The sequence below is a fragment of the Lemur catta genome, chromosome 4 (genome assembly GCF_020740605.2).
Source record: "Lemur catta isolate mLemCat1 chromosome 4, mLemCat1.pri, whole genome shotgun sequence".
NCBI classification, from domain to species: domain Eukaryota; kingdom Metazoa; phylum Chordata; class Mammalia; order Primates; family Lemuridae; genus Lemur; species Lemur catta.
In genome coordinates, this window is record NC_059131.1 from 17185118 (window position 1) to 17209024 (window position 23907).

Genomic DNA, 23907 nt, shown 5'->3' on the forward strand with positions numbered 1-23907 from the left:
TAGGTGAGTGGTGGCCGGGCGAGCTCGAAAATGTCCTCTGCCCATTGGCTTTTGATTCTGTCACGTTAGGAGGGTCTTTCGCACTGACCAATGAGCTCGGGCTTTGCCGCGGGGGTCGCTGGGAGTTGTAGTCCCGGTGAAACTCCACTGACTGACTGACTGTAAGTCACTGTTTCTCCCTCCCTTAAGGGCTTTAGTCCTTCACCCAGTTCTCGTTGGTTCTCTTGTCTAAGAGAGTTTAGGAACCCCAGGGTCAACAAAGTTTTTTTCTTTGAGACAGAGTCTTGCTCTGTTGCCTGGGCTAGAGTGCCACGGCGTCAGCCTAGCTCACTGCCACCTCAAACACCGGGGCTCAAACCATCCTCCTGCCTCAGCCTCCCGAGTAGCTGGGACTACAGGTGCGCGCCACCACGCCGGCTAATTTTTCTATTTTTAGCAGAGGCGGGGTCTAATTTTTAATTTTTTCCATTTTAAGTAGAGACAGGAGGTGGGGGGTCTCGCTGTTGCTCAGGCTGTTCTCCAACTCCTGACCTCAAGCAATCCTCCCACCTCGGCCTCCTAGAATGCTAGGATTACAGGTGTGAGCCATCGCACCTGGCCAACAAGGTTGCTTAACCTCCTTCGTCGTCGTCGTCTTCTTCTTCTTCTTCTTCTTCTTTTTTTTTGCGGGGACCGGGGAGGAAGAAGTCGCGGACCCCTTTAAATGATAAAATTTCCGCAGAATAATGTTATCCGTACACAAAATATTGTGCATTTAACTGAAGCCGCTTTATGGACCTGTCCCAGTTATAAATCCCTGTTCTACACCTACCTCAAACATGCCTACCCATAGCCATAGCCCATGAAGCTAGTGCATCTCTAGACCAGCTACACTCTTGGAAGACTCTGGGCCACGCCTAGAAGCGGCCCATGGGATTTCAGATCGTGACCCTCCTGAACAACACAGCCAGTCCTTCTTCAGGGATGCTGGTCTCCGACCACCTGGGAGAAGGGGGGTGCGTGGAGAGATGGAGGAAGAACACCCCTAGGGCCCATTCTGGGCACCTTTTTCTCCCTCTGCCCATCTTCCAGCACCACTTTTCAGAATCATACCTTCACATCAATATTTGGAACAATTCAGGTAAGAAAGAGTGGAAAAAAGAAAGTTTTTTCACTTTTTTAAAAGTCCCTTTCATCCTTCAAGCAAATGTTACCTCCTCCAAAAATACCTTTCTAGATTTCTGGATCTGTTTTGGGTAGAGGTGCAGGGTCTGTCGTGGAGGAGGAGCTCAAGGTAGAATTTATTTATTCATTGATTCGTTCCACAGCACTAATCACTCCACAGGGTAACTGTCTGAGTCCCCACCCATCCCAGACTTAGTTCCTGGAAGACAGCGATTCTGTCTTAATTCAGTTGGTATAGTGGGGATCCAATAACTGTGTGTGGAGCAGAACTACCCAGGATGGCGAATAGGGGTTCAGGGTGGGTGGAGGAGAGTCTGCAGTGACTAGCGTCCTCCCTCCTCCCGCCCCTCTCCCACAAATCCTGGAAGCCTGGCGAGGGAAAGTACCTCTCCGGTGATTCCATAACGCTCTGAACTCCACGGCACTGAGAATCTAATTAGTGATGGTCTAATTGCCAGCCCTCTCCCCCTAGTCTGTAGGACCAGGTTGACTCCCCAGAGCTTAGCACAGAGCAGGTGCTCGATAAGCATATCCAGCGGATGAACGAATGAACCGATGGATGGATGGATGAGTGGCTCGCGCACCACTCTCCCCAGTGAGTGGGTTCATGATCTCCACTCCTGCCGGGCTCGCGAGCAGCCCCTGCAGGGTCCCTTCCCCCGGGCCCCGCCCGGGCCGACCCCACCTTTGCGCGCGGCTCCGCCCCGCCGCCCCTTCCCGGTGGCCCCTCCCCGCGCAGGTCCCGACTCCAGCCGCACCTCCTCCGGCTCTGCAGTGGCGGCGGGGAGGCAGCCGGAGCGCCTGCGGGGCCGGGGCCGGGGCCGAGCGGAGCCGGGGTCGGGGCAGCGGCAGGGACCCCCGGAGGCGGCGCCTGCGGGACCGCGATGGGCGTGGAGATCGAGACCATCTCTCCAGGAGACGGTACCCGGCTGCCTCCGGAGTGGGGGGAGGAGGGGGTCCCGGGGCGGAGCCCGGCGGGCGGGGGTCAGATTCCGAGCGGGCGCCGAGGGTGTCGAGGCGGGGAGGGGCTAGGACGGGGGCGGCGGGAGGAGACCCCGGACCGGACTCTTGGGGGCGAAGGAGACGACCCTCGCCATCCCCTTCCGCTCCCACTCACCTCGGGGAATGAAGGCGGCGGTCGGGAGGCGGGGGTCTGCGCCTCGCCACCGCCCCGGGGGCCGCGGCTGCGGCTGCTGCGGCCGGAACCGCTGGGTTATCCGCTGCTGACGGTTTCCCAGGGCCGGGGTTCAGCTCTGCTTTCCCTGCCTGGTGGGTGAGCTCCGGAAACCGGGGAAAGGACCTGCTTTGGGGTCTGCTGCTCGGGGAACCTCCTGCTAACGCGTGCCCCGCGGGCGGGCAGTGAGAGGCTGTGGGGACAGAGCCGGTCTGGGAAGGGGGACGCGCTCCCTCCGCCGCCTCCGCATCTCGCTGTATCCTCCGTGCCCCGCTCAGCTTCCCTGGCCGTCCTGCCCATTCCCATGGCCTCCACATCTAAGCCTCTAAGCCCAGACCCCCAACCTGCTGCTCGACTTCTACCTGGATGTCCCAGGATACCTCAGAGTCAGCAAGTCCGAAACAGAACTCACTCTTGTTGCCCGCCTTCCCCGCCCCAGGTGCTCCTCTGGATTCCCTGTCCCCTGTCTCTGGGACGGGCACCGCTCACATGTATTATTGGGTCTGAGTGCGCAAGGAGTTGCCATGTCTTTTTTTCTTAAAATTTAATTCAGAACGAAGCCCGCATGTCTGCAGGGTTTGGCAGGCAAACTTCATAAAAGACATTATTGACAATCCCCCCCCCCTTTCCGGGAAATTGGAGGGCTTCTTGGTTCCAAGCCATCCTTCACTACCTGGGATCACCCCTGGGGTACAGGCTTCTCGGCCCACGTAGGGAACCTTGGTGCTGGGCCCCATGAAGCGTCTCCCTGAGGCCTTGTCACCGCCACAGAGCCTGAACTGACACCCCCCCCTTCAGACTTACCCCTCTGCCTTCAGTCTGGTTCCTGCCACACTCCCACTCATTTTCTACACCACAGCCTGAGGACTCTTTTTAAAATGGATATTTGACCATGTCCTTGCCTCAGGCAAAAAAAAAAAAATCTCTTAATGACTCTTCCCTGTCCTCCAGGCCCAAGGCTCCTTGGTTATATGGTCTATTCTGACCTTCCACACTATAACTTCATTTCTCACTACCTGTCCCTATGCCCACCACCAACTTTTTCTTCAGCTTCACCAAGCTGCCTGCAAGTTGTTAAACACACACTCATTCAGCAAATATTTATTGAGCATGTACTGTGTGCTAGGCCCTAGGGTTACAGCAGTGAAATAAACAAGGCTTCTGCTATTGCTGGGCTCTAGGCCTTTGAACATATCATTATGTGTAATACCCTCTTCCCAGATTATGTCCCGTGTCTTCTTCTGGCAAATTTACTTGTCTTTTAAGTCCCAGTTTAACCATTATCTCCTCTGTGATGCTTTCCCCAACTTCTCCAGTCAGTTGCTCCTTCCTCCATGTTCCCCTAGGGTCCTCTAAATCTGCATTCGGTCCCCAACCCCCAGACCACGGGCTGCCCATCACCACCTGAGCTCCACACCACATTCCTGCCACCCATGACTCCCCACCCAACTCCACCCTGGTCCGTGTAAAAATTGTCTTCCATGAAACCTGTTCCTGGTGCCAAAAAGTTTGGGAACCGCTGCTTAAATGTTAGCTCTGCAGTTAGCCTTCCCTAGGATTTGTTATCCAGCCCCATAACTTCAAATTCCACCCAAATTTATACCTCCAGTGTGGACTGTCCATCTTCCTACTTGCCAAATAAACTCAGATGTCTAATGGGTATCTCAAGATTGCCACCTGCACAAATCTATCCTCATCTTAGGGGGTGGCTCCATTATCCATCCAGTTGCCCAAACCTCAAAAAACCAATCATCATTCTTGTTTTCTGCTATTCCCTCATCCTGGACCCCATCTCCAGTTCATTTGCATGCCCTGTCAGCTCAGCTTCCAAAACATGTCTCCAATCTATTTTGCTCTCTCCTCTGCTGCCGCCACCTTAAATCAAGCCCTCATTGATTTCTTGTCTGGATTATTGGAACAGACGCCTAACCATCCATCCTACACACAGCAGCCAGAGTGATCTTATAAAATCTTAATTCAGATTATGTCATTCTCTTGCTTAAAACCCTCCAGTGGTTTCCTATTGCACTTAGTGTTAAATCCGGCTCTGCAAGCCCTGCATGATCAGTCTCTTTCCCACTTCTCTCCTCCCTCCCTTCTTTCCAGCACTTAGCTGCCTTTCTGTTCTGCAAATATGCTGATTCTGTGTACTTGCTACTCCTTCCTGGAGTGCTCTTTCCCAACGTTTTTGCAGATCCTTCAAGTTCCAGGTCAAACATCACCTTCTCTGAGAGGCCATCCTGGACCACTCTTTTCTACAATGTCCCACAGTATCTCTCTTTAATTCATCTTTGAGTTTATTTTCTTTAGAGTATTGATCACAATCCATAATTATCTTGTTTGAATATTATTTGTCTCCCTCCATTAGAATGTAAACTCCGAAAGAGCAGGGGTCTCTCTCATCTGTAGTGTTCACTGCTGTATCCCCAGGAATAGGCACAGGCCTGCCCCATAGTAGGTGCTCTAAATATTTGTGATTGATTATGTTTATCCATTCTTGGTAGCAGCCATCATTATAATCTAGTATTTATGTGTCTGTTTCCCTGATTTTCTCATGAGTTCTGTGTCTCCAGAATCTAGTCCAGGCCTGGCACATAGTAGGTTTCTGGAAACGTCTGTGGAATGGATAAAGTAAAAAGAGTAATCAAAGAAAGGGGAAAAAAGAAAAAACCTAGGCGAGAGCAGAGTTGAGGAAACCAAGGAAATAAAGTTCAAATCCAGGCCAGGGAGGTGACATGACTAGTCCTGGCTCCTATGAGGCACAGAGCCAGAACTGGGGCCATGGGCATCTCCATAGTTTGGAGGGGAACGTGGGCCTGAGCTTTTGGTCAGGATCACACCTGAATGTCCCAGGTGAGTTTTTCCAATACTCTGCTCCTTCATCTGCCCTTGTGTCTCCTTGCAGGAAGGACATTCCCCAAGAAGGGCCAGACGTGTGTGGTGCACTACACAGGTAGGCCTCTCTCCCGCAGTCTTCACACAGGCCTGCCCCTCCCAAGGCAGGGCTCTCCTCTGAGCTCCTCTTGGGGTGTCTGCCCCCTGGATCAGCCCTGGAGCCCAAGGCAGCCAGCTCTCCCTGTGACCAGCTACCCCCTGCTCCTCCCAGCCAGTCTTGTGGGGATGAGAAAGGGGCCTTGCAAGGTCAACTCCTCCCCTCTTATACCAGCGAGGGCCATCCGTAGTGCCACCCTCTGGGTGAGTCAAACACATCCAGTCCCCTTCCCTCCATTGTGGGCAGTGTGGAGCCCTGGCCCTCCTGGTTCTGTCTGATATTTGGAAATCCCTCTTAAGGCTCTGAGAGCCCTGAAACTCCCAGCAGACTCCCTCTTTGTCCTACAGTATCATTAGAGAAGAGGAGGTTGGCTTTGTCAGAATTTCCTTTCTCTCTTCAGAAATAAACTATTCCATTCAGCCTACTGATACTGAGCACCTACTGGGCCGAATGCCATGCTAGGCACTGGAGCACAAAGATGAGGAGGGAAGATCCCTGCCTTCACTGGCTGTGGTGGGCAGAGGACAGACACGTCACCTGGAGGCTCTGATGCAGTGTGAGGGGTGGGGTGCTAGAGCACCTCTGGGCAGAACCCTCTCAGATCCCCTGTGTCTGGAGGTTAGGTGGGCTGAGGGACATTCTAGATGAGTTCTGCAGGACTGCTGGCGGCAAGATCATGAGCAGGTGTTTGTTCAAGGGGGGTGAGCACCCTGCCTTGTGACCTGCTTCCCAATGTGGCAAACTTGGTGACAACCACTTAGCATACAGCAAGGCCAGTTTAATTCCTAGGACACATTCGGATGGGGCCATTTTTAGCAGTTCTGTGGGCCAGTGTGAAGCACAAGGTTAATTCTAGGCAGGCGGTGTGGATGTTTCTTGACAGTTATGTTGCTGGTCGCTGACGTCAGTGGGCTGGAGCTGTGTTTTATCTCCTGGTGATGTGGCCTAATTACCATGGGTCCTCTGGGGCCTCTGACCCGTGTAATTGATTTATCTGTTCTACGTGTTGTAGACAGACCGGTATTTATCAAGTTACTGAAACCACAACATCCTTTTGCAAAGTCTTTTCACAACATATGCATAGAGCGGGTGATATGCATTAAACACTAATATCAGCTGTGAGCAGCTCTGGTTTGGGGAGAAACTGTCTTATCAAACACAACAGAAGACTGTATGGGACTTGTGGTAACCTTTTTTTATTAAATATAAATGGTCTCTACTCAATGAATTTTTTCAAAGAGATCACACTTTTGTAACTACCACCCAGATAAACACAAAACATGACCAGCACCCTCAGAGGTCTCCCCATGCCTCCTCCCATCATTCCACTTCCCTAAAGGTAACTATTATTCTGACTTTTGTACCCATGGATTTGTTTTGCCAGTCTTTGAACTTTGTATAAATGGAATCATAGAGTAGATATTCTTCTGCATTTGGCTTATTTCACTCAATATTATATCTGTGAGATTTATCCAGTGTGGTTTGTTCTTTTTATTATTTTTATATTTTATAAATATTATATAAATATAATATATAAATATATAAATATAATTATATAAATACATTTTATAAATATTTTATATTTTTATATTATTTTTATTTATATTTTATTAATATTATTCTATAATATTTCATTGTATGAATATACTATAATTTATTTATCCTTTCCACTGTTGATGGACATTTGGTTATTTATAGTTTTTGGTTATTACGAATAGTGTTGCTATGAACAGCCTTGTAGGGTGTGTGTTAGTGTACATATGTTGGGTATAGACCCAGAAATGGAACTGCCGGGGTGCAAGGTTACACCCATGTTCAGCTGTAGCAGTCCTGCCTAATAGCTTTCCAAAGTACTTGTGCCAATTCCCACTTCCCCTAGCAGTGCATGAGAGTTCCAGTTACCCTGTGTCCTCACCACCATTTGCTTGATATTGTCAGGGTTTTGTTTTAGTTTTGTTTTTGGCTTGCTCTGGTGGGTACCTGATTTTGATTTGCATTTTCCTGATGAATAATGAAGTTGAGTGTCTTCTCATGTGTTTACTGGCCATTTGGATATCCTCTTTAGACTGCTCAAATTTTGTCCATTTTTAAAAATTATTGGCCTTTTTCTTATTGATTTTTAGGAATTCTTTATGGATTCTTTATGTATGAGTCTTTTGTTGGTTGTATTTATTCCAAACATCTTCTTTCACACTGCGGCTTACCTTTTTACTCTCTCAATGGTATGTTCTGAACAGAAATTCCTAATTTTAATGAAGTCTCACTTATCAATCTTTTCCTCTACGGTTGGTACATTCTGAGTTCAGTTTAAGAAATCTTTGTCTCTCTCTAGGTCATGAAGATGTTTTCTATTTATTGTAGAAGCTTTATTATTTTATCTTTCATATTTAAGTCTATGATTCATCTGGAATTGATTTTTGTGTGGGTTCAAGTATCATTTTTTCCTATGTGGATATACAATTGATCCAGCCACCTTAATCCAAAAAATTATCCTTTATTTGCTGCGTTTCAGTGGCATCTTTGTCAAACCAAGTATCCATGTATACGTGGGTCTGTTTCTGGACTGCATGGTTTTAGCTGAACCTGTAGCAGTGGATAACTGTAGATGGTGTCAAGTACATTAAGTCATATGAAACCTGAAGAAATTGGGGGATGAGAAAGTCAGTCTATAAATGGAGTGTGAGAATGTGAGTGTATATGTGTGCATGTCCATGTGCATATTTGCCCAAGTATATGTCTGTGTGAATGTATGTAGATCTGTGTGTCTAAATATTTTCTTAGCATCTGTTTGGCCATCAGGGTTTTTCTCCTGAGTGTGTATGCGTAAGTGCATGTGAGCATGCATAAGTATCTCTGTGTATTTGAATATCTTAGCAACCTGTGTGTATGCATGAGTTTGTATTTGATCTTCTTAGCATCCATCTGTGTGTATCTCTGTGTAATCAGAAGGGTTTTCTCCTTTGCCTCATTTAGTACCCAGGGCAAAAGCCCAATTTGTTCTACCCAGAAAGTAGGTAAATAAGATTGTTTCTGTAGCATACATTTTATTGTATTATTTTATTATTGTTTTTGAGACAGAATCTCACCCTGTTGCTCTGGGTAGAGTGCAGTAGCATCATCATAGCTCACTGCACCCTCAGACTTCTGGGCTCAAGCAATCCTCTTTGCCTCAGCCTCCTAAGTAGCTGGGACTACAGGCATGTGCCACCATGCCCAGCTAATTTTTAGTAGAGACAGGGTCTCGCTCTTGCTTAGGCTGGTCTTGAACTCCTGAGCTCAGCCTCCTAGAGTGCTAGGATTACAGGCATGAGCCACTGCGCCTGGCCTAGTATACATTTTAGTTTTAGGAATTAGGAAATCATAGATGCTCAGACACTAAGCTGACCCAGCCTCCTGTGTTAAACATGGCAAATCTGAGGCCCTAAGAGAGGAAGTGATTGCCCAATAGCACGTAGTGAGTTAGTGCCAGAGCGAAGTTAGAACCCAGTCTGGCTAGGTCTTTCTCTAGTTCCAAATTGCCTTTTGTGGTGGTTCAGAGGCTGCAGGAAGCTGTTGTGGAATAGCATCATGTACAGAAGGTCTGATCTTTGAGTCAGGGTCACCAACCAGAATTGGAAATAGCTCTTGGGCTGCTGGACTGAAATGACATGTGGACATCAGGGATGACAAGTCATCTGCAGCAGAGACTGAGGGATGCTCCAAACTGCTGGAGACAGCATCTGGAGTGTTCTGGTTTCAAACAGCCCTATATGTGTGGAGTCTAAAGGCCACCACCGACCAGCTAAGTCACCTTAAACACCTTAAACTGTTCACTGCAGTAGGGGATGATGTGACCTTCGGGATTGCATTTTGGGGAACCTTAGGAACCTTAGGACTCAACCTGAGGCTGGAATACCTGGGAAAACAGACCTTGAGGCTGAGGAAGTAGCACAAAGAAGTTGGAAAGTGCAGAGGAATTGGAGAAAGGCATGACCTGAATAGGACATGGGGGAAAGGGGAGGAAGGGGAGAGCAGAGAGAGGGCTGCAAGGCAGGCAGTAGCGAGATCTGGAAGGGCCTGTACGCATGGTAGGCATTTAGATTCTTCCCTGGGGAGCTATTAAAGTATTTTAAGTAGGGGAGTAATATGATCAGATTTATATTTAAAGACAAAAGAATCAGTCTGGGTGTACAGCGGGGAATGGAGTGGAGCGGCAAAAGAGGAACAAAAAGACCAGTTAGGAGGTTTTTCCTGTCCACAGGGTGGTGATAATAGAAATGAAGATAATAGGTGGATTCCAAAGACATGTAGGACTTGGTGACAGGCTGTATGTGGGGGTGAGGAAGAGGGAAGCATCCAGGTTTCTTGCTCGGGCAACAGGACACATGGGAGGATAGAAAGAGGAGCAGGTGTGTGCAGAGTAGGAATTCCATTTCAGACCGTTCAATCTGAGTTGGGGGTTAACTCATGACCACAGCTCTTTTGCCACCTATTCTTGCTTTCAGGAATGCTCCAAAATGGGAAGAAATTCGATTCATCCAGAGACAGAAACAAACCTTTCAAGTTCCGAATCGGCAAACAGGAAGTCATCAAAGGTTTTGAAGAGGGCGCAGCCCAGGTAGGATGAGGATACACATTAAAGGGGACTTGGGGAGTCGGGGATCCGGGCTCAGCACTCAGCCCTTGGCCTCCACCCTCTCACCCTTCCACTGACCACTACTGCTTTGACTACCACCCGGGCACGGCAACGCCATCTAGTGTTCATTCCTGGCTTTGTGTCCCCACCCCTCTCCTTGCCAGCGTGCCTCTTTTGTGTCTCTGGGGGCTCTCAGCCCAAGCACTTCCCTTAGGCTAGCTGAGGTCTACCAGCTGTCAGCACTGAGGCAGCAGAAGAGTTGGGGTTGGGTAGGCCAAGAAGGTTTTTCATTTTTGTTTTTTAACTTTTTTGGAAACAATTTCAGACTTACAAAAATATTATAGAAATTTAGTACAGAGTTCCCACATACTCTACCCAGCTTCCCCAAATGTTAATATCTTACATAACCGTAGTATGGTTATCAAAACCAGGATACAATACTGTTAATCCACCTATTCAAATTTTAATTGATTACTCAAACTTCAAAAATTGATTTATTTAAATTTCACCAATTAATGCCAAGTGGGTTCTTGACGACTGTTGTGATGAGCCCTGGTTCACGCTCAGCTTCCTTGGTCTGTCTGTGAAGTCATGTGATGCTCCACTGCAGTAGGTCTCCTGGCTCTGGCCACCTTGCTGTGGCCTCTAATCTCTGAACCTCTTTAATGAACTGTTCCTACCACTTACTTGAGGGGGTACATGTGCTATTTATATACCCTCTTTAGGCTTCTTTGGAAGAGGGTAAGGAAGGATGATGAACAAATAGAAGTGTTTGGGCCACACACAAAATGAATAACCAGTAATGTCTGTCAGATGAATGAATTTGTGGAGGTTATAGTCCCATAGCCAAGTCTCTGCTGTTCTAAGGCAGAGTCTGCATTTGTTATAGTTCTTGGCACAGTTTCAGTGTACCACACATAAAATTCATCTCAGATCTTCAGTTACCCTGAGGATGGTTTGGGAAAATGCCATAGTCATCTAACTTTTTTCTTTTAAATCAAGCTGGGTCCTCTTTCTCCTCTCCCCATCTGCCCCCATCCCTGCTAGATGAGCTTGGGGCAGAGGGCGAAGCTGACCTGCACCCCTGATGTGGCATATGGAGCCACAGGCCACCCCGGTGTCATCCCTCCCAATGCCACCCTCATCTTTGACGTGGAGCTGCTCAACTTAGAGTGAACGCAGGAAGGAACTCAAGGTGGCTGGAGATGGCTGCGGCTCACCCTCCTAGCCTGCTCTGCCACTGGGACGGCTCCTCTTGTTTGGGGCTCTTGATCAGTGTGCTGACCTCACCGCCCCACGGCATTATCCATTCTGTCTGCCCAAGTTGCTCTGTATGTGTTGGTCATTGTTCACGTACATCCTTGCTCGAGGAAACTTTGGTTGCAGATCAAAACATTTCAGGTTGTGCATTTTGTGTGATGCATGTAGTAGCCATTCCTGATCACAGAACACAGATTTCTTGTTCGCACAATTGACACTGCCTTACCTTCACTTAAGCCAGACACACAAGGTGCTCAGATATGAAATGTACATGGTGTACACAGAGGGACTTGAGCCAGTTACCTTTGCTGTCACTTTCTCTCTTATAAATTCTGTTGGCTGCTCACTTAAACAATGTCCTCTTTGGAAATAATATGTAAAATAAAAGTTCTGTGCTTGACAAATTCCTGTCCATCCTTATTGTAGGTAGGAAATGCTTTAAGGACCACACAAGCCAGTTGCCTATGGGAAAAAGAGTTCCAAGTGGCCAGGAGAGTGATAATAAATATAATAGCTACAATGTGAATGTTGTACATGCTGGGCCTTGTTCTATATACTTTTAAATAAAATTGCCACCAATCCTCCAAGCAACCCTGCAAGGTAGGTATTATTTGCTACCCATCTCACAGGCTCAGAATTCTCCTCTTCATAACTAAAGAAATACAATGTTCAAATCCTGCAGCCTAGCAATCAGATGTGGGATTTAGGCATCTGTGTGATCTTGCAATCTCTATGTGTTTGGACTGGAGTAAGAGGGATGACCTTCCTTCACCCAGGTAGAAACATAACACCTTGTGTGTCTGAACAAATGAAGGTGTGTTAAGGGCTTGGAATCATACACTAACTCACATTGGGAAGTTACTTTTGAAAAGAATGTGATTCTGAGCTTGTTTGCACACATGCTGCTTCATTTCATCTAGATTTGGACTAATTTACATTGGGGAATTACTCCTGAGAAGAATGTATGATTCTGAACTTGTTTCCACACACAGTGCTTATTTTCATCAATATTTACTATACCTAACCAGAATCCCCAGTTAGTTTAAAATCAGCCCACTTATTGGTGTGGGTTTTGTGTAGGTCAGAGGAACCTGAGGCAATATGACTAAGAGATTTTGCTTTTAGGTGGCACAGGACAAGAACTCTTGGCCATATTCTGGGTTATTCTGTCAGTGTTGACTTGGAATTTTTTCCAGATTGAGGAGGGAGGGACTGGCAACAGGTACTTTTAGTTTCCTTCTTAGATCCACTAATACATGTCACATGATGTCATATATATGCTAAGGGGCCATGTCATCTTGGCTAATTCATCTACCCCTTCTGTCTCCAAGATGCCCTGGCTGTATTTCTCTGCTCAGGGATGAGGGGTTATTGAGGAGGCAGTGCTTTAGGATGGAGAAAATGAAATGAGAAAGGGGCGGCCTTTTTAATCACCCACCATCCCTATGCACACCTCTACTGTGAGACCAGACCAGCCAGAGGGTGCTGCACTCACTCCTGTCTGGGATGTTTCCTTCGGAATGTCTTGATTCCCAGCTTTCCTTGATGACCCAAATGCCTGTGATAATTTCTCAGAAAGCTTGTATAAAAGACACACGTGTTCTGCTGTGACACCAGTAAGATAACTAAAGATGGCACCAAGGACTATCTTAGGTGCCCACTATGGGACATATAAAAGATCTCAGTCTAGTCTAGGGTATTCATAGCCTAGGTGGTAAAAGGAGACACCCACTAAGAGAATGCCCTCAAAATGCAAATACCTACTGGCTAGCACCTGGAGAGGATATGCTAGTCTTTGTGGGTAAATTGAGAAATGACCAGTTTTACTGGAGTTCTTAAAAGATGATGCAGAAAATTATGATGCAGTATGCTAAAGGAGTTTGGACATTGTCCTGTTGAGAGCCACTAAAATTTCTTAAGCAGGAGAGCAAAAAGATCTCTGTCCTATCAGTCATTTTCAAACTTTTAGTCAACAAATTCTCAATTTATACAAATTCTTTCTTAAGAACTCGAAATTTAACCTAGATGCAAGTAAAGAGCTCTGGCACACATGCGTATGGATTATACACATACATGGACACAATCATTGTTGCACTCTTAAAAGCAGTTTGAAAGATTGAGCTTTAGGTGCCTGGTGCAGAGGATCGATTGTACTATATCCTCAGCATTTTAGTGTAGAACCTGCAGCAGAGTAGGGGCTCAGTATTTGTCCACAGAAAGCTCTTATAACTTCACTGGGACAGGGTACAAAACTTCCAAACAATTTGAGGCAAGTTTTTTTTTTTTTTTTAAAGAGACGGGGGGTGGGGGGTGTCTCATTATGTTGCCCAGGCTGGACTTAAAACTCCGGCCTCAGTCTCCTGAGTAGCTGCAACTGTAGGTTTTAAAACTCTTAACGTTAGGTAATGAAATTCAGCTAACAGATATATTAGTCCAAATGATGGACTGGTCATAAGTGCTAATAGAGGGAATTTCCCCTTATTATTAAAACAATTACACTAGAGGCAAGCTGGTCTGCCACTTGGACAAATCACACTCTAAAGTATGTCTAATTTCAGTTTTTCCTTTACAAGGAAGTCTTTCAGAAAATTCTTTTTACATTAGCTAAGGGCACACCATGCATTACAAAAACTAATAAGGTATTCATAAAAAAAAGCATTTACAAGAAAATTACGCTGTGGCTCCTTTCTTATCTACCCACCCTTCTTAGAAATGACTCTTTATACTCTCTTATGTGCTTTCAAAAAACACTCAGATATAATTAAAAGTAGAATTGATGTTTTGTCCATTTAAATGAATTAGTGTACATATCCTTCAAATTGATTTTAGGTTCCAGTTACACACAAAACGATTAGTCCACGTTTTTCCATTTGGCCCATGCCTAAACTATAAAAAGAAAATTATGGTTATCTCCTCCCAAGCTGCCAAGCAATGATGAATGTGGTGTAATAACCGTACTATTTCCATGTCATGGGAACTCATGATGATAAGAATGAGCAGAAAGTATTTTATTTATGGCAAAGATACACTATGAGCTAAGGTACAAAACACACGAAGATGCTTCATAACTAAAGAGAAAGGCTATATAAATACAATCTTAGACATGTAATAACCACACTCCTACCCAAGCAGCTTGCTCTCAAATTTCTAACAGTGTGCTGTCATCTGAATAGCCCTTTCTAGAATAGACCTCTGTTCTAAGGACAAGGGTACCTGTATTGACAAAGGAGTTTCATTAACTATAAAGTATTATTCAAATGTAGATGCTGAGTTAATAATTGATTGCTGTTACACCAGCTTTTTATGTAAATATTTTATTCAACCAACATGAGCTTTTGTTTTCTCACCTGCAAAATGCAAATACCCACCTGCACTGAGTTGTCATGAAGATGTCATTATTGACAGACATTTAATAAATAGTAACACTATAACAAGTTCCTTAGATGGCTAAGCACTTGGCTTGACACCAGAGGCAACACAAACATAAAAAAGGTCCCTCCTCTCAAGAAACTCAAGAGTCCCTAGCACCACCTACAATTCTTGATATGGTTCAACTGTTGTTTTATTTTTTCCTGGTATCAAACAAGAGGGGAAAATTCAAGAGAAAACACGTTTCACAAAAAGCTACAAGTTTATTAACATAATAAATTCTAATATGTATCAAAGTTTCAAATAGGTAATTTTGAATTTCAAATAAGAAATCACAATGTCCAGTATTAATTAAAAAGAAAAAAAAAGGTGGTGGTGGTCACTATGGGTTTTAGTCCAAAATGAAAATGCAGTCAACATTTATTTTGGTGGGTCTGTGTTGATGCCATATTTCTCCTTGAGAAGCTTCAACTGTTCCTCCTTCTTCTTTGTGTCCATCTTCTGAAATGCCTGGAAACATGGTAAGCACCAAAGTTAAGAGTTACCGATCTATAGGCAAACGATTTTCACCAATAGCACTAGCTGGAAAGGAAAACTCACAGTCCACACTTCCCATCACTGTACAGTTCTACATTAATTCTCAAATGAGCTCACCACAGGAAGAGAACTTTGCTATACTTACCCTGTTGGCATTATAGTACAAAACCACAAGGTATCTGTTACAAACATTGAATCCTGATAGGTGATCACATGCATTCTTGGCATCAAAGATGTCTTCATAGACCACATAAGCTGTTCCTCTAGTTTCAGGTGTGTTCCCCCTGCAGTGTTAAATCAAACTTAATTAAAATACACATATCCCCGAGCACTGATAGTTGAATAACAGAACTGTCTTTTAAACTGATAACTGTCTTTTAAATATTGAAATATTTAACTATTTTGAGATCAACCTGAAAACCATTAGAGGAAATACACATTATGGATAGATATGCTAGATAAGCCTGTAATTTCTTGAACTAGATAATTTTGTTTCCAATTTTATCTTAAATGTCTACGAGTGAAACTTATCATATCAGGAATACTAAGAACACAGCTACTAAAGGCAGCAGGCAAAGAACTAGTTTGACATTTGGTCACAGTCTTCATGTTCACTGTTCTAGTCTTTCCTATTTCTCATACTAAACAAATTTTCAGTCTTAAGCTGGAAAGTACAGTACTTAGGAATGATGGCTCTTGTTAGCAATGTCTATCTAGAATGGAGAGTCTCATTTCTTAAGATTTTGATTTTTGTCCCTCACCCTAATTATAATTTCAATTCTTAAAGATACAACAATCTCCGTCTAGGCAGGAAGTAAATGTTTCTGGGCAGTATTTTACTAAGGTTTATTAAACCCATATAGTTTCTTCCACTTTTCTTAGATTCTTTGCCTTTGTAAAATGCAATAAAGTCAGTCCCCTATTTTATACATTCATTTTGAATACAACCCAAACTCTGAGGCATTACACAGTGCTGGCTGGCTGGGGAAGAGGGCTGGAAGTGGAAGCTGGATCTTACCACGGACATGGGCTGCAGCTAGCGTAGGTGTTCCCTGTCACTTCCTCTCTTCTCACCAGCTTCCTCTGGGAGAAGTAGAAAGTGTGAGGAGCAACAGGAGCACTAAATTGCAGGCAACAGATGGTTATATGCTTGTTAGTGGGGACAGTGGGCAGAGGTCCCGCTCAGCTCATGCTCCGGTGTGACAAAGATGAACCCCTTGCCTCTATCTGTGTTCCAGCCACCCAGTACAACTGTGGAATGAGGTTTAAGACTGTGGGCTGACTCTCCATTTGCTATAATCTCTACACAGGGGTCTCCATTTGCCATAGACCCAACACAGGGTCGAAGAAAGGCAGTGGACCCATGGGGTCTACTTGATCTAGGACCAGACTACAGTCTGGGCCCTGCTCAGAACTTGTGCTTCCTGTCAAAGGGGATGGATAGGTATATGGTGCTGCGGGTGATTGGAGGGTGCCAGTGTTAATGAATGCACTCATTTTGTCAGGTTGCCTGGGCCTGCTGAGAGATTTGATAATATTCTTTAGTCTCTGGAAATAGTCTTAACAACTTTTGGATTTTTAACTTTTAATCACTTTCAAGAATGTAGTAGATTTGAAAGTTGGGGACTGCCAAAAGGCAAAAACATTGTCCCAAAGATTTCCCCCAAAATTTTTCCTAGTTTTTCCTTTGGAATAAAAACATAAAAAACTTAACAAGATTTTAAGTCCCTTAAAAGCAAAGGTGATATTATGAATACTGCCAGTGTATATAGCAAGTGCTAATATGCAACTGAAAGGTGGAAATCTACTTTCTCCTATCAATTCTCTCACGCCTACTTTCTCCAGGAAGCTCAAAACAAAACAAAAGCAAGTCTTTCTTCTTACATCTTCTTGGGAACTAGAATAGGGATCCGCACTAACTAACCCTATTTTAAAGATTCTTCATCTCAAGTGTTCCAGCTCTAATTGTCAAACTTATATCTTGAGAACCATATTATAATTCGAATTTATAAAAGCATGCATTTGGTCCCTATTATGTACTAGCCACTGAACTAACATTGTTTTCTTGATTGGTGGTAAAAGCTTAGAATGGGAATAAGAAAACCTAATCATGTAACTTAGCCTCTCTCAGCTTCAGTTGCTTCCTGTGTCACATAGTGGCATCAGACGTGATCTCACATGTGGTTTTAACAATCAAAAAAGGTAACAAGTACGAAAGAACTTTAAAAAGTACGATGTACCAAGTGTCTGCTACATGCCAGGTAGTGTGACCAATCATCCCAGTTTGCCCAGGACTTTCCAGGTTTTAGCACTGAAAGTGCTGGAAAGCCTCCCAGTACTGGGCAAACTGGGAAGGTTGGCCACCCTAGTGCTAGGTGCCAAGTATGAGATAAAGTGTGATCACAGTCATGGAACAGAAAAACAGCTGTTTCTCAATCTATAATTTCGACCCAAGTTCTAAGTTTGCACCCCCAACTTTTATTAATTTATTTAACATATATGTTTCCTTCTTTCTATGTGACAGGAACTAGAAATACAATAGTGAAAAAGACAAGCATTAACCTTTCTTTTAAGGAGGTCATATTAAAGCAAGAGAAAGGCATTAAATAAATATGAAATAATTATGGATCTGTAACAGGAATTAATGGGGAAGAGAGGAAGCTACTTTAGCTAGGATGGTCAGGAAAAATCTCTCTGAAACGGTGACACTAAAGGTGAGACTTAAAGAATAAGAGGGAGTCAGGTATGATACGAGCAGGTGAAAACCATTTCAGATGGAGGGATGAGAAGCAGGAAGGCCCAGAGCTACTCTGAACTCTTTTGAAGATGCCTCTGCTTTATTACTTGTGCTTTCACTCTGGCTTTCTGAAACATTCTCTAAGTCATTTAAGCATCTCTTAACTGAGTACTATCAATAAAATTTAAAATGTCTTCCTAAATCATAACCATGCTATCATTTTCTATATTATTCATTTATTTATATAAATTGGATGCTTAACATGTATATCAGGCACAAGTACCATCAACACAAAGCAAAAAGAATATATGGTACCTGTCTTGGAGCAGCTCATAGGCTGCCAGGAAACAGGCGAGTAGACAGATAACAAAGCCACGTATTAACTAATAAGAGAGGTACATAGAAAGTACTATGAGGCCGGGCGTGGTGGCTCACGCCTGTAATCCTAGCACTCTGGGAGGCCGAGGCGGGTGGATCGCTCGAGGTCAGGAGTTCGAGATCAGCCTGAGCGAGACCCCGTCTCTACTAAAAATAGAAATAAAAATTATCTGGACAACTAAAAATCTATATAGAAAAAATTAGCCGGGCATGGTGGCGCATGCCTGTAGTCCCAGCTACTTGGGAGGTTGAGGCAGAAGGAATGCTTCAGCCCAGGAATTTGAGGTCGCTGTGAGCTAGGCTGACACCACAGCACTCTTGCCTGGGCAACAGACCAAGACTCTGTTTGAAAAAAAAAAAAAGTACTATGGGAGCACTGAGAAGGGGTGGCTAACACCCACTGGGAAGGAAATACTCAACAATAAAGTACCTTCACAGACACTAATTTGATCCAAACTAAAATTCTTTTAAGACCGGTAGGTTAGGAAGATTGCATGTCATAGAATTTGAGCCCAGATAGGTTAAACATTTTGCCCAGTTTTACAGGACTAACAAACGCTCAGCTAGTATTTGAACCCAGGTCATACAACTAATCCATGCTGCCTCCATGTTAAAAGCTGAAAGGGCACCATCTAGATTATCTCACACATGAAGAAAGAGAAAACCAAAAAAGCTAGGCAACTTATCACACATGTGGCCAGTAATGGAGCCTGAAGTAGAGCCTTGTCTCCTGATCCACACGTCAAGGATCTTCCATATACCTACCATTCTTTGTGTATCTAGAATAGGGTTTCTTAACCTAGAATCCATGTATCCCCTGAAATATATGCAAAACGTTGTGTGTGTTCATCTGTGGAGAGGGTCCAAAGTTTTTATCAGGTGCTCAAAGGACTGAGACCTCCTAAAAAGGACCACTGGTTTATAACACTTTCATTTTCATCCCCATCTGAATACCAATGATAATATATCTCCAGCTCTTGGTTCACTCTCTGGAGAGGACGGTGATCATTCAAAAGGAGAGTCCTCAAGATCTCATAGTCCTAAAAGCCAGGAAGGAGCTCTCAGGTCATAAAAGAAAATTTATTAAGAAAGAAACATTCTGGCCAGGCGCGGTAGCTCATGCCTGTAATCCTAGCACTCTGGGAGGCCGAGGCAGGTGGATTGCTTGAGGTCAGGAGTTTGAAACCAGCCTGAGCAAGAGCGAGACCCCGTCTCTACTAAAAATAGAAAGAAATTATATGGCCAACTAAAAATCTATATAGAAAAAATTAGCCGGGCATGGTGGCACATGCCTGTAGTCCCAGCTACTCGGGAGGCTGAGGCAGTAGGATTGCTTAAGCCGAGGAGTCTGAGGTTGCTATGAGCTAGGCTGACGCCACGGCACTCATTCTAGCCTGGGCAACAAAGCGAGACTCTGTCTCAAAAAAAAAAAAAAAAAAAAGAAAGAAAGAAAAAAGAAACATTCTGACTAAAAATAAAAACTTTAGAAATCCTTTCAGATGGACTCTTACCAGCCCTTTCATACTAGTCAGCATGGCAGAGGATAAGACACTGTGTAGGGTGGAGGTTCAGTTAGAGTCAGAAGACTTTGTCACTAAACGCTGTGTGAAACCAGAAAGGTACTTTTACTCCCAGGGCTATAGATTTACTGATGTAAATAAAAGCACCTATTATCGTAAATGGTATTTAGTAAAGGTCCAGTAAATATCATTTGAAAGTATGAGCCCCAATCTTTATATTAAATTAAAGCATGAATTCTTATGTTTTCCCCTATACTTTTAAATCTTCAGTAGAAAGAGCCGCAGTGGAAAATACCAATTTTTACAGTTTTATACTCTTTTACTCAGTTTATTCCGAAATTCTGGGGTCAGTAAAAGAGACAGTGATGATTATTGAGAAAATTATAGAGTTACTGCATATAAAAAATATAGTATAACACTTGGCTTTACAAATGGTAGGTATGCAATAAATGTTTGTTCCTTCCCTTCCCACCCATTCTCTTCAAAGAATCCATTACTACTTCTTGCTCTCTATAATTTCCCAGATTCCATTCCTGGCTTTCACTGAGCTGGATCATTAGGGTCTCAGTAAGTTTTTTCCCCCTACAAAAAGATCTCATCTCCCTGATTTCAGTCTGTTGGTCTCCAGGCTTTTGGTTAGGGCGGCTGCACTGTACACCGTACAAGGTGGCCTCGCTGTCAGCTATAATTCTGAGATTACAGATTATACAATCATTTTCTTTAAATGACATTTCTTTCAAAAGTCTCAGTAAGACTCACACTCTGATCTGACGAATAGGTCCGTACTTCCCAAAAATATCATACATTTCTTCGGCTGTGATTTTGTATGGCAAATTTCTTATATACAAAATCCGATTTACTTCCGGTGGAAGTCGAATCTAAAATGAGAAATATGTATTATCATTATGATGAGGGGCAGGAGTGCTACCATTTAAAAAAAACTCTCAATGATACATAATAATAAAAAACCAAGAATAAGAGGTATAATCTGTTGTTACTGAAAATGACATGCTCTTCGGAAAAGCAACAGAGCACTGGTTCTAGGGAAGACTATTAAGAGGAACTAATAAGGGGCTACTACAAAACCCAAGCTTTTGGTCACTACAGTTAAACAAAGATTTCCAACCTCCTTTAAAAGCCCTCAATGCCTCAGACATGTGTAGGAAAGAAATAAAGGAACTGTTCCTATTTGCTAGACAAATAACACTTCCACTGATGACCCTTCTCTGGTCTTCTCAGGAACGTGTTCTAGCAATGATCTCTTCTCCCTTTTGAATTTACAGGCTTTTCCTCACCACTAGCTTCTTCTTGTCCTCATGTGAGGGGTTGCTCATGTTCTTCCAAACCTTACACAAAACAAAATACTTATTGGGATCCTACTCATTCATTCAACAAATATTTATTAAATGCCTTCTTTATATATACACCAGACTAGGTATTAGGAATACACAGTGAAGAAAAAAAGATAAGGTCTCTGCTTTCCTTGAACTTAACAGCTCTCTCTACTTATTATGCTATCTTGCTCTTTTTCTCAGTCAAGCATCTGGAAAAAGGAACTTCATACTCACTGCCTCATATTCTTTTCTTTTCTTTTCTTTTCCTTTTTGAGACAGAGTCTTACTCTGTTGCCCGGGCTAGAGTGCCGTGGCATCAGCCTTGCTCACAGCAACCTCAGACTCCTGGGCTCAGGCGATCCTCCTGCCTCAGCCTCTCGAGTAGCTGGGACTACAGGCATGCGCCACCACGCCCGGCTAATTTTTCTATATATATTTTTAGCTGTCCGTATAATTTCTTTCTATGTTTAATAGAGACGGGGTCTCACTCTTGCTCAGGCTGGTCTCGAACTCCTGAGCTCAAACGATCCGCCCATCTCAACCTCCCAGAGTGCTAGGATTACAGGCATGAGCCACCGCACCCGGCCCATATTCTTTTCTTTACTGACACTCAAACCTACCACAATTCTGACTTCCATCCCAGCACTCACTCTGCTGGAAAGTGCTTTCACTCACTAAGATCTTTTAATTGCAGTGCTTGATTCTCATACTTAAATTCCCTGAGGCTTCTAACACTGCTGACTAGTCCCTTCTGGACACTATTTCTTCCTCTCTATTTCTTCTCACCTAAGTATTGTATAAATGGAAGAATAATGTACTTATTCCCTGCCCTCAAACTAATAGTGGTGATAAATGGTAAACAAATAATTACAATAGAGTTTTAGATCTCAAGATTCAAGGTTAAGTTCATATAAATTATCAATACTGCCAGTCATAATATACTTCCCTAGTAAATGTGCTTTCTTACTCAGCAAAACACTTTCACAGTTTCTCTTCTTTCCTCAAACCTTACCGCCGCACTCCTTCAAACATCTGAGTTGGGCTGTACTCTCTTCCCTGCCCATCCCAGGAGAGGACCCTGACCCTTACTTCTTGGAGAAAACAGTTATGATGAAATGGTAAGTACTTTATCTTCCTACCACTAAATCCACCAAATTACATTCATCTATATCCACCCACTTTCCTTCTATTACTATGCCAACCCTTCAGGTACCCCAAACCTTCATTCTTTAACTTAACCCATCCTTCTTCCATATCATGTTTCTCCCACTCTACAGGATCATTCCCACTGGCATACAAATATATCTTATCTTGCCCAGCTTTTAAAAAGTCAACTATCACCCAATTTCTCTACTCTCTATTTACATGAAAACTCCTGGAAAGAGCTGTCTTTGCTGTCTCCATTTTCTCAACTTCCACCATCTTGTCATCCTAGTGCAACAAAGTTTTCATCCTTTGCAATGAATCCTATCATCAAGGTCACCAATAGTCTCCATCTCAACACATCCAACGGTTAATTACCTGTCTTTATCTTATTATACCCCTAAGCATCTTACACTTGACAACTCTCTTTCTTGAGTTTCTTTTTTGTTTGTTTAGGTTTCCATAATACTCCATCCTCAAATACTAGAATGTAAGCAGAAGGATTTTTTGTTTTATTCATTGCTGTATCCCCAATACCTAAGGCTAGTGTCTGGCATTCAGCTGTTCAATAAATATAACTGATGAATTGTTTCCCATCTCTTAAGCCAGGTGCACAGCAGGTGCTCAAAAACATTGTTTGAATTACTACATTAATGAAGGATCCCAAAAGCTCCATGATCTGAGAAGAATCCCAGGCTCTAGCTGCTGTTGAACTATCAAGTTATTTATTGAGGACTCATCTGTACTATTGACTTTAAGGCCAAGGAGAGGATCCTAACGCCAGGTCCTGGGTGCAGGTCAAGCAACAGAGGCTGTAGGGAGGGCTAACACTATCCCTGACACTAAGACAGAGAATAAATGAACTTTCAAAAGGGGAGGGAGCGAAAATGTGGCTCAAGGAGCATAACCCTGAGGATGGGGCCAGGATAGAATCCCCGCTGGTGGGATGGGAAATTCTGGGCTTCCCCGCCCTGGGGACCGAGGAGGGGCAAGAATGCTCTGACCCACGCCGCAGACCAAGTTAACCGACGATTTATGTCCTCCTCCTCCGCAGAAGGCCCCGATACTCACGTTCGCCCTTTTGGCCGCTTGCATCGCCATCTTGGCAGGCTGATGAGGTTACGACGGCAGCAAATACTGGAAATCCTCTGGACACCTCTGGAGCTTGCTCGGCTTCGGGCGCAACACAGCGTCAGATGGACATCAACACCCAGGCTCCGCCGGAAGCTGTTACGGCACCGCCGGAGTATCACCGTCTCACGCCGAGACGCGCTGACGTAGCATCCCCTCGCAAATACACACCCAGGGCAAAATGAACCCGAGCTACACAGAGGCCGGAAGGTGGGAAGGCGAGCGTCCAAGACGCTTCCGGGTTCTGTACCGGAAAGGGCGGAGCGTAGTCCCAGACGGGAAGGCGTTCCTGTCAGGGCGGCTGAGGAGAGGGAGCGGGTTGGAGGGGGCAGGGCCCGCGGAGGGCGGTGAGCAGTAGGGCGGGGCCCAGGTGAGTGGCGGGAGGAGGGGGGCCAGAGGGCGGTGAGCGGTGGGGCGGGGCCAGAGGAGAGCAATGAGAGGTAGGGCGGGGCCCGAGGTGGGCGGTGAGAGGTGGGGCGCGAGCCAGGTGAGTAGCGGGAGGGCGCTGGGCGCGGGGCGCGGGGCGAGGGGCGCGCAGCCGGGAGTTGGGGAT

At 44.6% G+C, this 23907-nt stretch overlaps 2 protein-coding genes across 4 annotated transcripts; one reads left to right on the forward strand and one right to left on the reverse strand.

Moving 5' to 3' along the window:
• Positions 1-1901: 1901 nt before the first annotated feature.
• On the forward strand, positions 1902-11609 carry FKBP1B (FKBP prolyl isomerase 1B). 3 transcript variants are annotated; one of them, XM_045549136.1, is made up of 4 exons: positions 1902-2085; positions 5244-5291; positions 9815-9927; positions 10948-11609. In XM_045549136.1, exons 1-4 carry the CDS (start codon positions 2049-2051, stop codon positions 10990-10992), a joined length of 243 nt encoding a protein of 80 aa, XP_045405092.1. In that variant the 5' UTR covers positions 1902-2048; the 3' UTR covers positions 10993-11609. The 3 variants fall into 3 exon arrangements, with proteins under 3 accessions (XP_045405092.1, XP_045405091.1, XP_045405093.1); XM_045549135.1 differs by having other exon boundaries at positions 1915-2085; positions 10993-11609; XM_045549137.1 differs by lacking the exons at positions 1902-2085; positions 5244-5291 and adding an exon at positions 6631-6669 and having other exon boundaries at positions 10993-11609.
• Positions 11610-14817: 3208 nt separating this feature from the next.
• On the reverse strand, positions 14818-23556 carry SF3B6 (splicing factor 3b subunit 6). The gene is made up of 4 exons (XM_045549154.1): positions 23295-23556; positions 20506-20624; positions 15257-15395; positions 14818-15084 (listed from the first exon to the last, which is right to left on the reverse strand). The coding sequence occupies exons 1-4, from the start codon at positions 23322-23324 to the stop codon at positions 14995-14997; spliced, it is 378 nt and encodes a 125-aa protein (XP_045405110.1). The 5' UTR covers positions 23325-23556; the 3' UTR covers positions 14818-14994.
• Positions 23557-23907: the final 351 nt, after the last annotated feature.